Source organism: Sander vitreus, chromosome 18 (assembly GCF_031162955.1).
Source record: "Sander vitreus isolate 19-12246 chromosome 18, sanVit1, whole genome shotgun sequence".
Taxonomy (NCBI): Eukaryota; Metazoa; Chordata; class Actinopteri; order Perciformes; family Percidae; genus Sander; species Sander vitreus.
This window is the reverse complement of record NC_135872.1, coordinates 22,992,409-23,005,498: the sequence shown is the minus strand read 5'-3', so window position 1 is coordinate 23,005,498 and position 13,090 is coordinate 22,992,409. Positions and strand designations below refer to the sequence as shown.

The 13,090-nt window shown below is 41.9% G+C and overlaps 1 protein-coding gene across 1 annotated transcript in view; it reads left to right on the top strand.

Moving 5' to 3' along the window:
- emilin1a (elastin microfibril interfacer 1a) overlaps positions 1–12,771 on the top strand; it is a 48,775-nt gene extending 36,004 nt beyond the window's left edge. Inside the window, exons 6-12 of the mRNA XM_078275321.1 lie at positions 248–403; positions 923–2,200; positions 3,509–3,923; positions 6,959–7,084; positions 7,435–7,452; positions 7,552–7,686; positions 10,672–12,771. Of these exons, the coding sequence (XP_078131447.1) occupies positions 248–403; positions 923–2,200; positions 3,509–3,923; positions 6,959–7,084; positions 7,435–7,452; positions 7,552–7,686; positions 10,672–10,991 (2,448 nt within the window). The 3' untranslated portion in view covers positions 10,992–12,771. The remainder of the gene's footprint in view (positions 1–247; positions 404–922; positions 2,201–3,508; positions 3,924–6,958; positions 7,085–7,434; positions 7,453–7,551; positions 7,687–10,671) is intronic.
- The last annotated feature ends 319 nt before the right edge of the window (positions 12,772–13,090 follow it).

The following is a 13,090-nucleotide window of genomic DNA, read 5'->3' as shown; positions in this document are numbered from 1 at the left end:
ATTTTTATTGCATTTTTACATACATATTTATTATTCTGTTTATGTATTTCTCCTTCTACTTTATTTCTTATTTCTGTTTGTTCTTATAATTTCTGCTAGGGAATGGAGCATGGGCTTATGTAACAAACCGAATTTCCAAAGTATTTTGTTTGATTCATTGATTTCTCTGTTTTTTACAGTTTTTATATTTATATGTAACGGAAGGATAGACCATTTGACAGTACTATGTGGACATTTGCTTGCTCAGGTCCATGACCAGACCCTCCTCAACATCAACAACCACCTGGTGAATGGAGGGGGCAACGAGCCGGACGGAGCAGACGGAAACCAGCTGAACACGCTGAAGGAGGAGATTCTGACCGAGCTGGAGAGAAGGGTGACTCTGTCCTGCTCCGCCTGCCAGGTAATCAATATGTTTAAAGTCAATATTCTACTTTGTTATAGCCATTTTGAAGGTCACCCTGTGTGATTGCTAGTTGTAGTGCGTATTCATATCTTTACTTTGTTCCCTGTAGGCTTCTGTATGTGATTTTTGCTGCCTAAAGCAGTAAAACAATATTATTCACATCCAGGCAGTAAAACAAGAAAATTACATTCAAAACCACTGCACTAACAAACAAAAAAACAATTCTGCAAAAAAAGAAAGAATGATTGAGCCATTAAAGAAAGACGTAAAAAAGAAAAAGGAAAATGGCAACAAAGCCAAACACAATTTTGCAGCGGTTTGAAAAGATAGAGGGTTAGGATTTAAAATAAAACAATCTTTATTTGTCTAAATTGACTTTGGAAAAAGCATAGAGAGAAGATACATATTCCTTTTACAGATACATTGATACAGACACAAAAACATTAATACATAATTGATACAAACTATATAAGTAGCAAATGAATTCCAATCCTGGTAATCCCTGTTTCCCTGCAGGCTGGTGTGGAGGACCTGAGGCGCCAGCAGCAAGAGGACCGGGAGCGGATCCAAGCCCTGGAGAAGCTGATTGGCTCCATGGACAAGCACCTGAGGCAGAGCCTGGACATCTCCCGCAGCGAGAGCCAACGCTCCCAGGCCTGCTGCAACACAGTCACCGAGCTGGAGAAGAGGCTGACGGAAGTGGACGTCCGGGTCGCCTCTACGGCTAACAAGTGTGACACCATTAAAGGGCGGCTGGATAAGGAGCTGGCTGGGACGGGTGGAGGAAAGGGAAGAGTGACGGAGGACAGGCTGAACGGCAGACTGAGAGAGCTGGAGAAAAGGGTGAACAACACAGTGAGAAAGACAGAGCAGAGGTGCACCAACACAGGCAACAACGTGAAGGACAACGTCCAGAGAGACGTCACGCAGCTGCGCAACATGGTTCTCAGTCGGCTGGACGAACACGGCTTCAAGATCGGCAAGATAGAGCTGGACGTGTCCGTGTTAGGAGATACGGTCACCGACCACAGTCGGCGTCTGAGCCAGCTGGAGAACATCACAACCTTCCTGGACAGAAGGCTAACATCGACCACAAACATGTGCAATGAGACCTGCGGGCCTAACGGAAAGGGCAGTAAGACCAACGACACCATGAAAACGTTAGAGTGGAGAGTCGTGGCCAACGAAGAGGACATCCAGAAGTTTAACACCCGGTTGAATGATTTGTCCGTGTCCGGGGACTCGCTGACCGACCGAGTGATCAACTTAACAGACGACGTCAAAAAGATAATAGCTGTGACGGGGGAGAGTGGCGAGCATTTCAACCGGATCGTCACCGAGGTGGAAACGTTGGGCCGTGATGTCAAGGACTGTTATATTTGCCGGAGCGTAGAGGACGACTTGCGTTCGCTCGCCAACTCCACCAACAGCGGCCTCAGCAGTTGCCAGGCGGAACTCACCGATCTGCGGAGAAAGGTGGACTCGGGAGAATCGGTATGCTCTCAGGTGTGCTCCAACCTTCAGGAGGAGGTGGGACGACTACGAGAGGAAGTGGAGGAGTGTACCGGACAGTGTAAAACCAACATCAACGATCTGAAGAAACGCCTGGATGGCCATGGCGTCCATAGTGGGAAGTTAGGAGGGGATCTGAAGTCCATCCAGGGAGAGCTGGCTGGAGTCATGGTCACATTTAACTCTATCAATGAGACCCTGAAGGGCCTGGGAAGGACTGTACAGACGCATGGCAACACGCTGACTGATCTGACCAACAACAAGGACGACCTCATCTCTGAGGTAAGGTACACAACAAGTCTATATCCACGGCGTTTCACTTCCGGGATTGCTCCGTTGCCGCCAGAAATTCCGCCTCTTTTTCAGCCGGATGACCGTTACCTTCCGCTTTCTTTGTGTTGGAATTCTAAACTCCGGTGGATTTATGTGGACTATGGTTAACTGCTCCTCAGATCTCTGCAGGGTAAATATGGCCACGGCAAGACCCACTTGGCGTGGCCATAGTGGTCGATTGGTTGGGGTTAGGCATTTGACCTTGAGTGGTTAAGGGGATGGGACCTGAACAAATCAGGTTACGTTACCTTGCGTAAGCATGGACGCCTGGCCAATATTAGCTATTGAAGGGCGGGTTTCGGCGTGGCCATAGCGGGGGAAAAAATATCGCATCCCGGAATGCTGTGTGGACTAGCCAGACCCTCCTCCGCAGCGCTGTGTAGGAAGGTCTGGCAATGCGAGAGTAGTACACAACTAACTAAGCTCTAAAAGCTGTCAGAACATTATCTCCCTTTAATTCGTTAAATTTAGTACCATATAGTAAGGTCTGGCTACATCAGAGGTGGAAGAAGAATTCAGATTATTTACTTAAGTGAAAGTACTAATACCACACTGTTTTACAAGTAAAAGTCCTGCATTGAAAATGTGACTTAAGTAAAAGTATGTAAGTATTATCCAGAAAATGTACTTAAAGTATTAAAGCAAAAGTACTCAATGCAGTGGCTGACGGTGGCTCGAGAAGGAACTTGTTTTGGTGGAACATTTGCACACCGCAAAAGAAAACCCCACATACAATGTGTTTCATATTAGGATTTCCCGCCACGTTCCTTGTTGAATATCTCATGACTGCCCCTTCGGGGGTCCCGAGCCCCATGTTGGGAGGCACTGTACCAATACGTAGAATTAAACATGAAAGATCAAGTTACCATTGATGATAATAATGATGGTAATTGTGCTCATGATGTGTGTTGTTATATTAAATTGTACATATTGAAACATAGCTTTTCATAAAGGACTTTAAAAACAACACTATGTCAATCAAACATGCCCCGTGGTTATCTTGGCAAACAGGGTTTTCACATAATGTTATTTTAGTTAGGAAAATATTTGAGCACATTACAAACATTTTAGTCTTCTTGACAGACATGGCTCAGATAATATGCTTACATATTTCTGTGTGTATAAGATACCATAGGAAAATAAATCCGAGCAAAGATGGGAAAAAAGTATATTTATGGTAGAACGTATGTCGAAAGAAACTCATCCAAAATACACACATTAACTAAGTGTCTACATTATCTACATTGTCTCTCCAAGGTGGACAATTTGCAGAAGGAGCTGACAGAGCATGTTGATGACTCGAAGATTCGATTCGACGGTCTGGAAAAAGAGATCCAGATCATCCGGAGCAACTATGTGACGGAAGTGGGGGAGTGCCGGCGGTCCAGCGACGGCCTGGAGAGAAGACTCTCCAAGCTGGAGGGAGTGTGCGGACACTTGGACTCGTTCTCAGACAGCCTGGAGAGGATCAGGGAGGGCCTGAACCGACATGTGTCTGGGCTGTGGAGCTGCGTCAATGGACTCAACGTCACGGTAACATCTCACCGAGATCTTATCCACAATATCCAGACCGTCCAGCTGGAGAACGTCCACTCCGACATACACAGACTCAACTCTTCAGTGCTGGACTTGGTCAAGGAGTTCCACAGTTTCATAGAACAGGACTTCATGGGTGAGTGGCAGAGGACCAGTGGTGGAACAAGTATTCATATCCTTTACTTGAAGTTACTATATGTAACTTTAAACAAAAATTAAAAAACTCGTACATGAATCGGGAAAGGTCTAATTTTCCCGTGAAGTCACAAAATCATTTACGGCAGGTAGACGGCGCTACAATAATGCTTTGGCTCGTGACACAGTGACAGTGATACCCAGTTTAGCTCACGATACGTCCAAAGTAGGCTAAGTTACCGTGTGCAACACTTGAAAAGCAATGATGCATCTGTAACATATTCTCTTATTTAAATGAATGATTTTCTGTCTGAGCAAAACATATATCACAACTATAAGACAACCCAGGTAACGCTAATTCAGTAATTCAGGGCTTTAAATTACCAGCCAATCAGATTTTAAACTAGCCAAATGTTTTCTCAGGAAAAAAAAAAAACTGATTATGAGTGCCACTAAATACATTTAAGTTAGCCTGATGTCGTCATACTCAGATTCTAGTCAGAATATGAGTCTGGTACCGCTCCACTGGGCTGTGATTATGGGGCGAACCAGGAAAAGAAAATGCCTCTGCACTCAATTGGATAGACCTCCAACCAATCAGAGCAACGGAGTATGTGACTTATGTTGAGCGTATGTTAAACGTTTGCCGAATCCCGTAGGAAGGACGGCAAAAACATATTTCCGATCGACAAATGCCTTGATGGCGGTTCTCTGTTCCTCTTTTAAATATGATATCTTCTATAACAGACGCGATGGCGGAATTTACACATCGCAGTTCTCCAGCGGCAGCCATCTTTGTTGTAAACAAATTCAACCCAAGCGCTCTTTGGTGACGTGGTTGATTACGTTACTGTTGATCATCTGTCCATCATCGTATATAAAGCCCGCCCTGACAATTTGATTGGTCCGAACAGCTCTTCGAGCATAGCTGCTCCACAACGGATCAAGTCCAGACCGAACTTCCCGACCTCAAATGTTGTGTGGGGGGGGGGGGGGTGGTAAGTTTGGCTGGCATCCAGGCTACATGCCACGCTCGATGCCACACACGCTAGGAACGTAGCCAACGGTTACATGCAATGTCACAACATAGCGCTCATGGTTCCAAAGTAAAACACACACAAAACTGCCCAAACCTCCTGCACCCAAACAGATGCAGTGCTGTTCGCTTCATTCATCAACGGACAAATTGGCTAATAACTTTGCAATGTTACCTGCCAAAGTTAATTTTTACCCGCATTTGGCGGGTTGGCAGGTTTTAATTCAAAGCCCTGACAGTGGGCAATACAGCACCGTAAAGAAAAGACCTTTACGGCAGCAGCTGTGGTAAAAACAGTGCCACTTTTGTCCAAAGTGGCCGCTAGAATCACCCCAAACGGAAAGTTACATATAGCCACTTTAAGTAAAAGTACTAATACTAATCTTTACAAATTAGGGCTGGGACGATACGCTTTTGTTCGATTCTTTCACGATACATGGGTGCTGATTTGATTTGTACTGCGATTTTTTATTTATTGCGATTCTAAAAGTATTGTGATTCAATAGTATTGAGTATTGTGATTTCTTTTCATTCTTTGATAGAGTAAAAGCAAAAGTTGAATAGTACATTTCTAAAGACAATATATCGTGAGATGTTTCTAAAAACTAATTGTTTTCTAAGAAGAATGCACATCACATGTCAGTCAGTCAGTCTGACATTTATTTCATATGTAATTAAGTACATAACATGGATTTTCTGCCTTCGCTCTGTTTGGCTGGAAACGGATATGATGTAGTCGCCGACGGCGGAACCGTATAAACAGAAAATATTTAGGTCAATCCTTGGTAAAAATACAAAAAAAATAATAAAAAAATATTGATTCTAGGTAAAAGAACCGATTTTAAAAATCGTCACAAAAAAATCTTTTTTTTACCCCACCCCTAGTAAAAATAAAAGTAAAAGCCCTACATTGAAAATGCTACATAAGTAAAAGTATGTGAGTATGATCAGGAAAATGTACAAAGTAATTTAAGTATTAAAAGTAAAAGTACTCAATGCAACAACAAAAAATCCTCACATTTTAGAAACTGGAAGCGATCAAAACAGTTCTAACTGTTTTGATCCCTAACCCTAACCCTAACCCATTGTATTTTATAAACTACATGTGTTTTGTGTGTAAAAATCCTCATTTGTAAAGTAACTAGTAACTAAATGTCAGATTATTGTAGTGGAGTAAAAAAAGCAGTGTTGTAATGTAACAAAGTACAAATACTTTGTTACCGTACTTAGAAAAAGTAGAATGTTCACGTATCTGTACTTTACTTTGTTATTTATATTCCTGGAATCTTTTACTTTTACTCCGATACATTTCACCTAAGCGTCTTCGTTACTCGTTACTTGCAAGAAATGTTTTCATACGTTGGAGTGAAAGGCATCGTATTTATTAAACTACATCTGTTTTGTGTGTAGAAATCTTAATTTGTAAAGTAACTAGTATGTAAAGTAACTAGTAACTAAAGCTGTTCGCTAACACAAAAAAAAAAAAGCACAGAGTACAAGTGAAAGTACAATATTTCTCTCTGAAATGTGGCGGAGGGGAAGTGAAAATGTTGCATGAAAAGAAAAGACTCAAGTAAAGTACAAGTACCTCAACATTTGTACTTAAGTACGGTACTTGAGTAAATGTACTCCACATTCCACCACTGCAGAGGACCAAGGGGCATGGGATTTGACATTTGGATAAGAGATAGCACTCAGTGGAAAGGGAGGCGAGGCCGTGGTGGAAAAATAGACCAAAGAAAGAATCCAGGCTGTCATCCTGACAAGCATTTACTTAAAAGCCTATGAAAAGTCTGCAATCTGTCAGAAAGAGGAGTTTTAGTAAACATGAGGGTGAAAGGCCCATCCTGAGGTCCACCAGGTTCAATGTCTTAGCTTTCATGGCTTACTGTGCATGTTTATTTACAATTCTAAGAGAAACTATAACTGTTAAAAAAGTGTTTTTTTTAGGAGTGTGTTTCCCAACTGTGATGTCTCATTAAATTTTCTCCTGCCCACAGGTCCACCTGGTCTACCGGGCCCCCGTGGAGAGAGAGGCGAGCGGGGAGCCCAGGGGCCCGTAGGACCCCAAGGGCGGGTGGGACCTCCAGGCACAGAGGGCAAGAAGGGACTAACTGGACCCCCAGGTAAAGACAACAAACTTTGTCTTTGAGTTATGTGATTTCACGTTTAATATAAAAACCATGGCTGTCAATCAGTTCAAATATTCAATCGCAATTAATCGCATGATTGTTCATAGTTCAATCGTAAGTTAATCGCAAATCATCTTATTATATTAAATATAATCGTTATCACGTTCATTTTGACAGCCCTAATAATAACATTTATTGATTTAGACCTGCAAGCCGTATCTTGGATGTTTATTTCTTCACATCTACTGTGGATACATTTAAATGAGAATAGAAAATACACAGCGAGAATGATATTGTTGGATGATTAATTCACTGTTTTTTTTGTCTTTCATCTTACTTCTCAGGTCTCAGAGGTGAACAGGGTACGTGTTGTTCTTACTAAACAGCAGATGAAAGCACTCCTTACTGTGTGATCTTTGTTTCATACTAACTCGTGCTCTCCGTCTCTCCGCCGGGATCAGGTCCTGCAGGGTCCGATGCCCACGTGCCACGCCTTTCCTTCTCCGCCGCGCTGACTCGCCCGATGAGAAGCACGGGGACCATAGTGTTCAACGACGTCTTTGTCAATGAAAACAACGTCTACGATGCCAAAACAGGTGAGTTTTAGACCGGCTGGAATTTGAACAGGTGCATGCCAAGGAGCAGTACTCTCTTGTTTATGATGGCGACGGCTGCGCTATGTTTCCGGGTTGTCTGCCTGCAGTGGCGGAATATAACCAAGTACATTTACTCAAGTACTGTACTTACTGTAAGTACACATTTGAAGCACTTGTACGTTACTTGAGTCTTTTCTTTTTCATGCCACTTTCTACTTCTACTCCGCTACATTTCAGAGAGAAATATAGTACTCTTTACTCCACTAGTACATTAATCGGACAACTTTAGTTACACTTAACAAATTTGGTTTTTGCACACAAAACACATGTAGTTTATAAAATACAATGTGTTATTATAAATTAAACAACCCAACAATATACAGGCCTAAAAATCCAGCTGAAATGATTAGCCGAACTTTATTAACAGATTAACAGAACTGTTTGGATCGGTTTCCAATTTCTAAGATGTGAGGATTTTTCTGCATTGGGTACTTTTACTTTTAATACTATAAGTACAATTTCCTGATGATACTTACATACTTTTACTTAAGTCACGTTTTCAATGCATGACTTTTACTTGTAACAGAGTATTTTTACAGTGTGGTGTTAGTGCTTTTACTTAAGTAAGGATATGAATACTTCTTCTTCCTGTCCGTACGTCTGTCGAACGTCCGTCCGTCCGTCGTGAACGCGTTATCGCGTGACCCCCTGGAGGGAATTTCTTGGCACAAACATCCACTTGAACTCAAGCGTGAACTGATTCAATTAGGTTGGTAAAAAGATCAGAGCTCCGTCCACTTGGACTCAAGGATGAACTGATTAGGGGCGCCCTGGTAGCTCACCTGGTTAAGCGTGCGCCCCATATAGAGACAGAGCGCTAGCAAACAACAGAAAAAATGCCTAAATGCTGCTGTGTGGTGATGTGAGCTACCAGCAATGTAAAGAACCCATAACTTAAGTTTTTAAAAGCTGCTGACCCGAAAAACTGAGCTTTTATGAAGACCAAAGTGGATAGAGACATGAGGAATCAGCAGGGAGACTGTGGGATCCTGACACTAAGCTAACAATATGTCTGACGTTACTTGTGTTAGCTTAACTTACAGACAAATAGTCAAAGATCCTCTATACTGCAGATAGCGCATTTCAGGCAGCGCCAATAGTCTGAAACGGTACACAATTCCGGTCTTCTAAAAGGGCGTGGCCTCGTTTGAAAGTGTAGTGAACGTCGTGTGGATGGATGAAAAGTAATTTTTTTTATCATTTATTAATATGTTCTTTTGCTAACGTTAGATATTTACACAGCTAAAAGACATATTCAGCATCACGGAGATTAGTTTAGATTAGCTGACTTTAGCTTCTCTGTGTTGCCAGATCTCGCGAGAGTTTGGTCCTGAGACAGAAACAGGTCTCAAACAAAGTCAATTTTCTCTCCAAAAAATGCCATTTTAGTGTCAGAATGTTCTGGAGATATGTGGCTTTTGAAAAATGAATCGGTCATAATCTGTGTTCATGTTCACTTCTCCCTGTAGAATCAATACGCTCAGGACCTGCCGCTAGTCTCCTGAGGAGGCATGGCCGTGGCAGAGCCCACGTGAAACAGATACAGGAAACTACTCTGAGTTGGGGCGTCTCGGTTCTAAACCGTCTCTGATATAGTTAGCCTAAAAATAACATTGGGATATTTGACTTGGTAACAAAATGCTTAACATATTGTTAGCTTAGTGTCAGGATCCCACATTCGTCCTATTCTCCCTGCTAACTCCTCATGTCTGTATCCACTTTTGTCTTCATAAAAGCCCATTTCTCCCAGTGGCTGCATATAAAAACTTAAGTCATGGGTTATTTACCCTGTTGGTAGTGAATATCACCACACAGCAGCTTTTAGGCATTTTTCTGTTGTTTGCTAGTAGAGGGCATTGACAAGGAGTAAACCTTCACGCAATACAAGTCAATGGAGAGTTGTTTTCCCCTCCAGTGGGCGTGGCTTTCAAAGTATGACGCGATGTGCTCTGTCTCTCTACTGAGGCTCAGTCCTTACCGCAGCGGCCTGGGTCCGAGTGCGACCCGCGGCCCTTTGCTTAAAGTGCTCATATTATGCTTTTTGGCTTTTTCCCTTTCCTTTATTGTGTTATATATCTTTTTTTTGTGCATGTTATAGGTTTACAAAGTGAAAAAGACCAAAGTCCACCCCAAAGGGACTTACCATCTCCAACAGAAAACACTGTTCACCAACTGCTCCAAACAGCTCTATTGTAGTCCAGCCTTTACTTCAGAGACAAACGTGGTCACTTTGTAACACACGTTATAATGCTCGCCTAGCTGCTAGCGTGGCACGCCCTCATACTCTGCTTCTGACTGGCTAGTAGTCCTTACCTAGCTACTGAGCATGTGCGACTCCCAACAGAGATGGAACAGAAGTGAGATGTCTCACTCTGTAGCTAAAACAGAGAGCTAAACACACAGGGTGAAAAGAGGAGCTGCAGAAATGTACAGTACAACAAAAATATGGTGATTTTTGAAAATGAAACCATGTAAACCTATTCTGGTACAACCTCTAAAATGAGCGAAAACTGGAGTTTATGCAGCGATCCGATATGTAGTTTAGCCCAGAAGAAAATCTACTTTAAGATAGTTTATTTCTGTTCTTTTTTCATTATGACTGACTGTCAAACTGGATAGTAAAAGAAAGCTCTATGGCGGTTATGGTTTGTGTTTGTTCATGTTTCACAAAGAGTTTTAACAACAATGATAGAAATCATATCACATCCATACAGGGATAGTAGTATACCGCTGTTAAAACATAATAGAATGTATTTTTTAACATACTGGTATCGAATCGTTACTTGGTATCGGCCAATATGCAAGTTCAGGTATCGGAATCGACATCGGGGAAGCAAAAAATGGTATCGGAACATCTGTAGTCTGAACTTCTCACAGCAAATACACAACATTAATTCTCCTTTGTTACCTGCTTCCACCCTCCAGGTTATTTCACAGCTCCAGTGAGTGGGAAGTACTTCTTCAGCGCCATTCTTACGGGCCATAAGAACATGAAGATCGAGGCGGTGTTGTCCAAGTCCAACACTGGCGTGGCCCGAGTGGACTCTGCTGGCTACCAGCCCGAAGGCTTGGAGAAGCCCATGGCGGAGGCCAAACAAATCCCCGGCGCTCTGGCTGTCTTCAACATCATCCTGCCCATGAAGGCGGGGGACACGGTCTGCATCGACCTCGTCACCGGCAAACTGGCGTACTCCTCGGAACCGCTGACCATCTTCAGTGGGATGCTGCTGTACGAGACCATCTGATTGGATCGTAATCCGTCTCTCTGGGTGAAATGTTTCCCCCTCACGAGAGCATCTCATTTGTCCGCCGGACTGTGAGAGACAGAGCCACTGGCTGGACAGTCGGAAGAGACTGAAATAACTGGACTGGATTCACATCCAGCAAGGAGAAATAAACTTTATATTTTTACATTCTAAGAAGAAAGGACAAAAAAAACCACACCAATAATTTTTTGTTGTGTTTCACAGCTTTAAGGAAAATATTTGTGCAAAGAGCCATTGTGTTTGTTTTTTTTATTCTATGACGCGTTGTCTTCAGAAAAAAAAAAGCCACTGCAGGGTTATCTTATAATTCCATACTGTATGCTGTTCTATAAACTTGAATTATTTACCGCTTACACCAAGATAGCCTTCAGATCTTTCTTGTGTTAATGAAAGGACATTTGGTAAGATGATGAAAGATTAAGGATGTGAGGGTCTTTTGTTTTAATGTGTAATCCACCCAGAGCATATCAACTGTTCAAAAGATTATTGCACACTATGTTTTCTGTTTCTAGTGTAGTTTTTTTTTTCTTTTCTTTTTTTCTCTTCATGCTCACGGTTTCATTTTGACCGCAAGCAAATTCCCAGAAACATAACGCTGAATGCCAATTGTCTTGGAAAAAAAAAATGCCCCAGTGATGTAGGCGGAGGGGACACAGTCCAAACCACTATTCTTTAGAAGGCTATGCACAAATGAAGTCACTGACAGTTCATTCAAAAAAAAAAAAACCCACAGGATTTTATAAATCATACAACAGCAAAACAATACGACCATTTTAGGACATTAGCTATGTCCTGGAACATGAGGGTGGGGGGGGGGATGGCCAGGGGGAAGAATGGGGATTTTTTTTTTCTCTCTCTCTGTCCTAATAAGGGCCATCTAATCTTGGTGGAGGATCAAGTAGTTAATGTTATATCTCAGTTACTATCATTCTATCTCACAGTGGGATTTTTCTTTAAAGCTAACATTAACAAATAAGGAAGCTGAAGCATTGTCGCAATGCTACAAATTCCGTCTAATTCATGAACACGCACACCCAAGGGCGTAACCTTGGGTTCAACATCGATGTTTTTGATTAAGCGACAAAAACATCGAAGAAAATGTCGGGAAAAAAAAGAGACATAAAAACGTTGAAAAGAAGGGTCAAAAACCTCGGAAAAAACACTCAAAAAAAGCAAAAACGTCCAAAGGCGACAAAAACTTTGAAACAATTGTCCAAAAAAACCTTGAAAAATGCAACAAAAACATTGGAAAATCTGTCGGAAAACCGCAAGCCCAGTTTTGATTATTTAAGGGGGTTGTAACCCCCCCCACCCCGCCCACCCCACTGCCTTAAGAAGAAGAATTCAAACGCCTCCAGCAAATATGTGTATGATATCAAGATTGTAGATATTCGTGAATGGATTCTAAAAGGAACATTGCACATTTTCTGCAGAGACGATATACAGCAGATTGGGCCACATATTGGATTTATATTTACATTATGTTGGAAGTAATATGTGGATTTATATCAGCATAATCAGGGTTTGCTCACAATGCAAATGTTGTCACATTATTTCCTCAATGCTCAGTGTGGGAATGTAATTTTATATGTTTCTATGTAGCCTATATTGTATAACCTTTAAGGAATGTAAATATTTTTCAACAGTTTTGCCCATATAAGATTTTTACGAGTTACCACTCCACCTTGACAGGTATTGTATATGTTTTGTATGTTTCTGCCACACGTGTGCCTCAAATACAGATACCCAGTTTTACACAGCTGAGTCTCCCGTTTATCTGGATTGTGTTCCCTTATTTAAATGAGTGATGTGCCCAGGTTTTTGTTTTTTTTTACACACTGTTTAGCCTGCTTTAGACTTATTTAATCTGGCACGTTGTTGGCTTTCACAAATACACACAGCTGGGTTGACTTTCTATTTCTGGCTCCTACTTAAACATCTCACGTCTCGTTCTCTCTCAACTTTATTAGGTTGATTTTAGCTGAAGACTTCAAGGAGATAATTGAAAAAGCCACTTGTTGTTAAGCTGCACTGCAGTGACACCTTGTGTTCGGTATTGTTCCCATCATAGCTGTGAT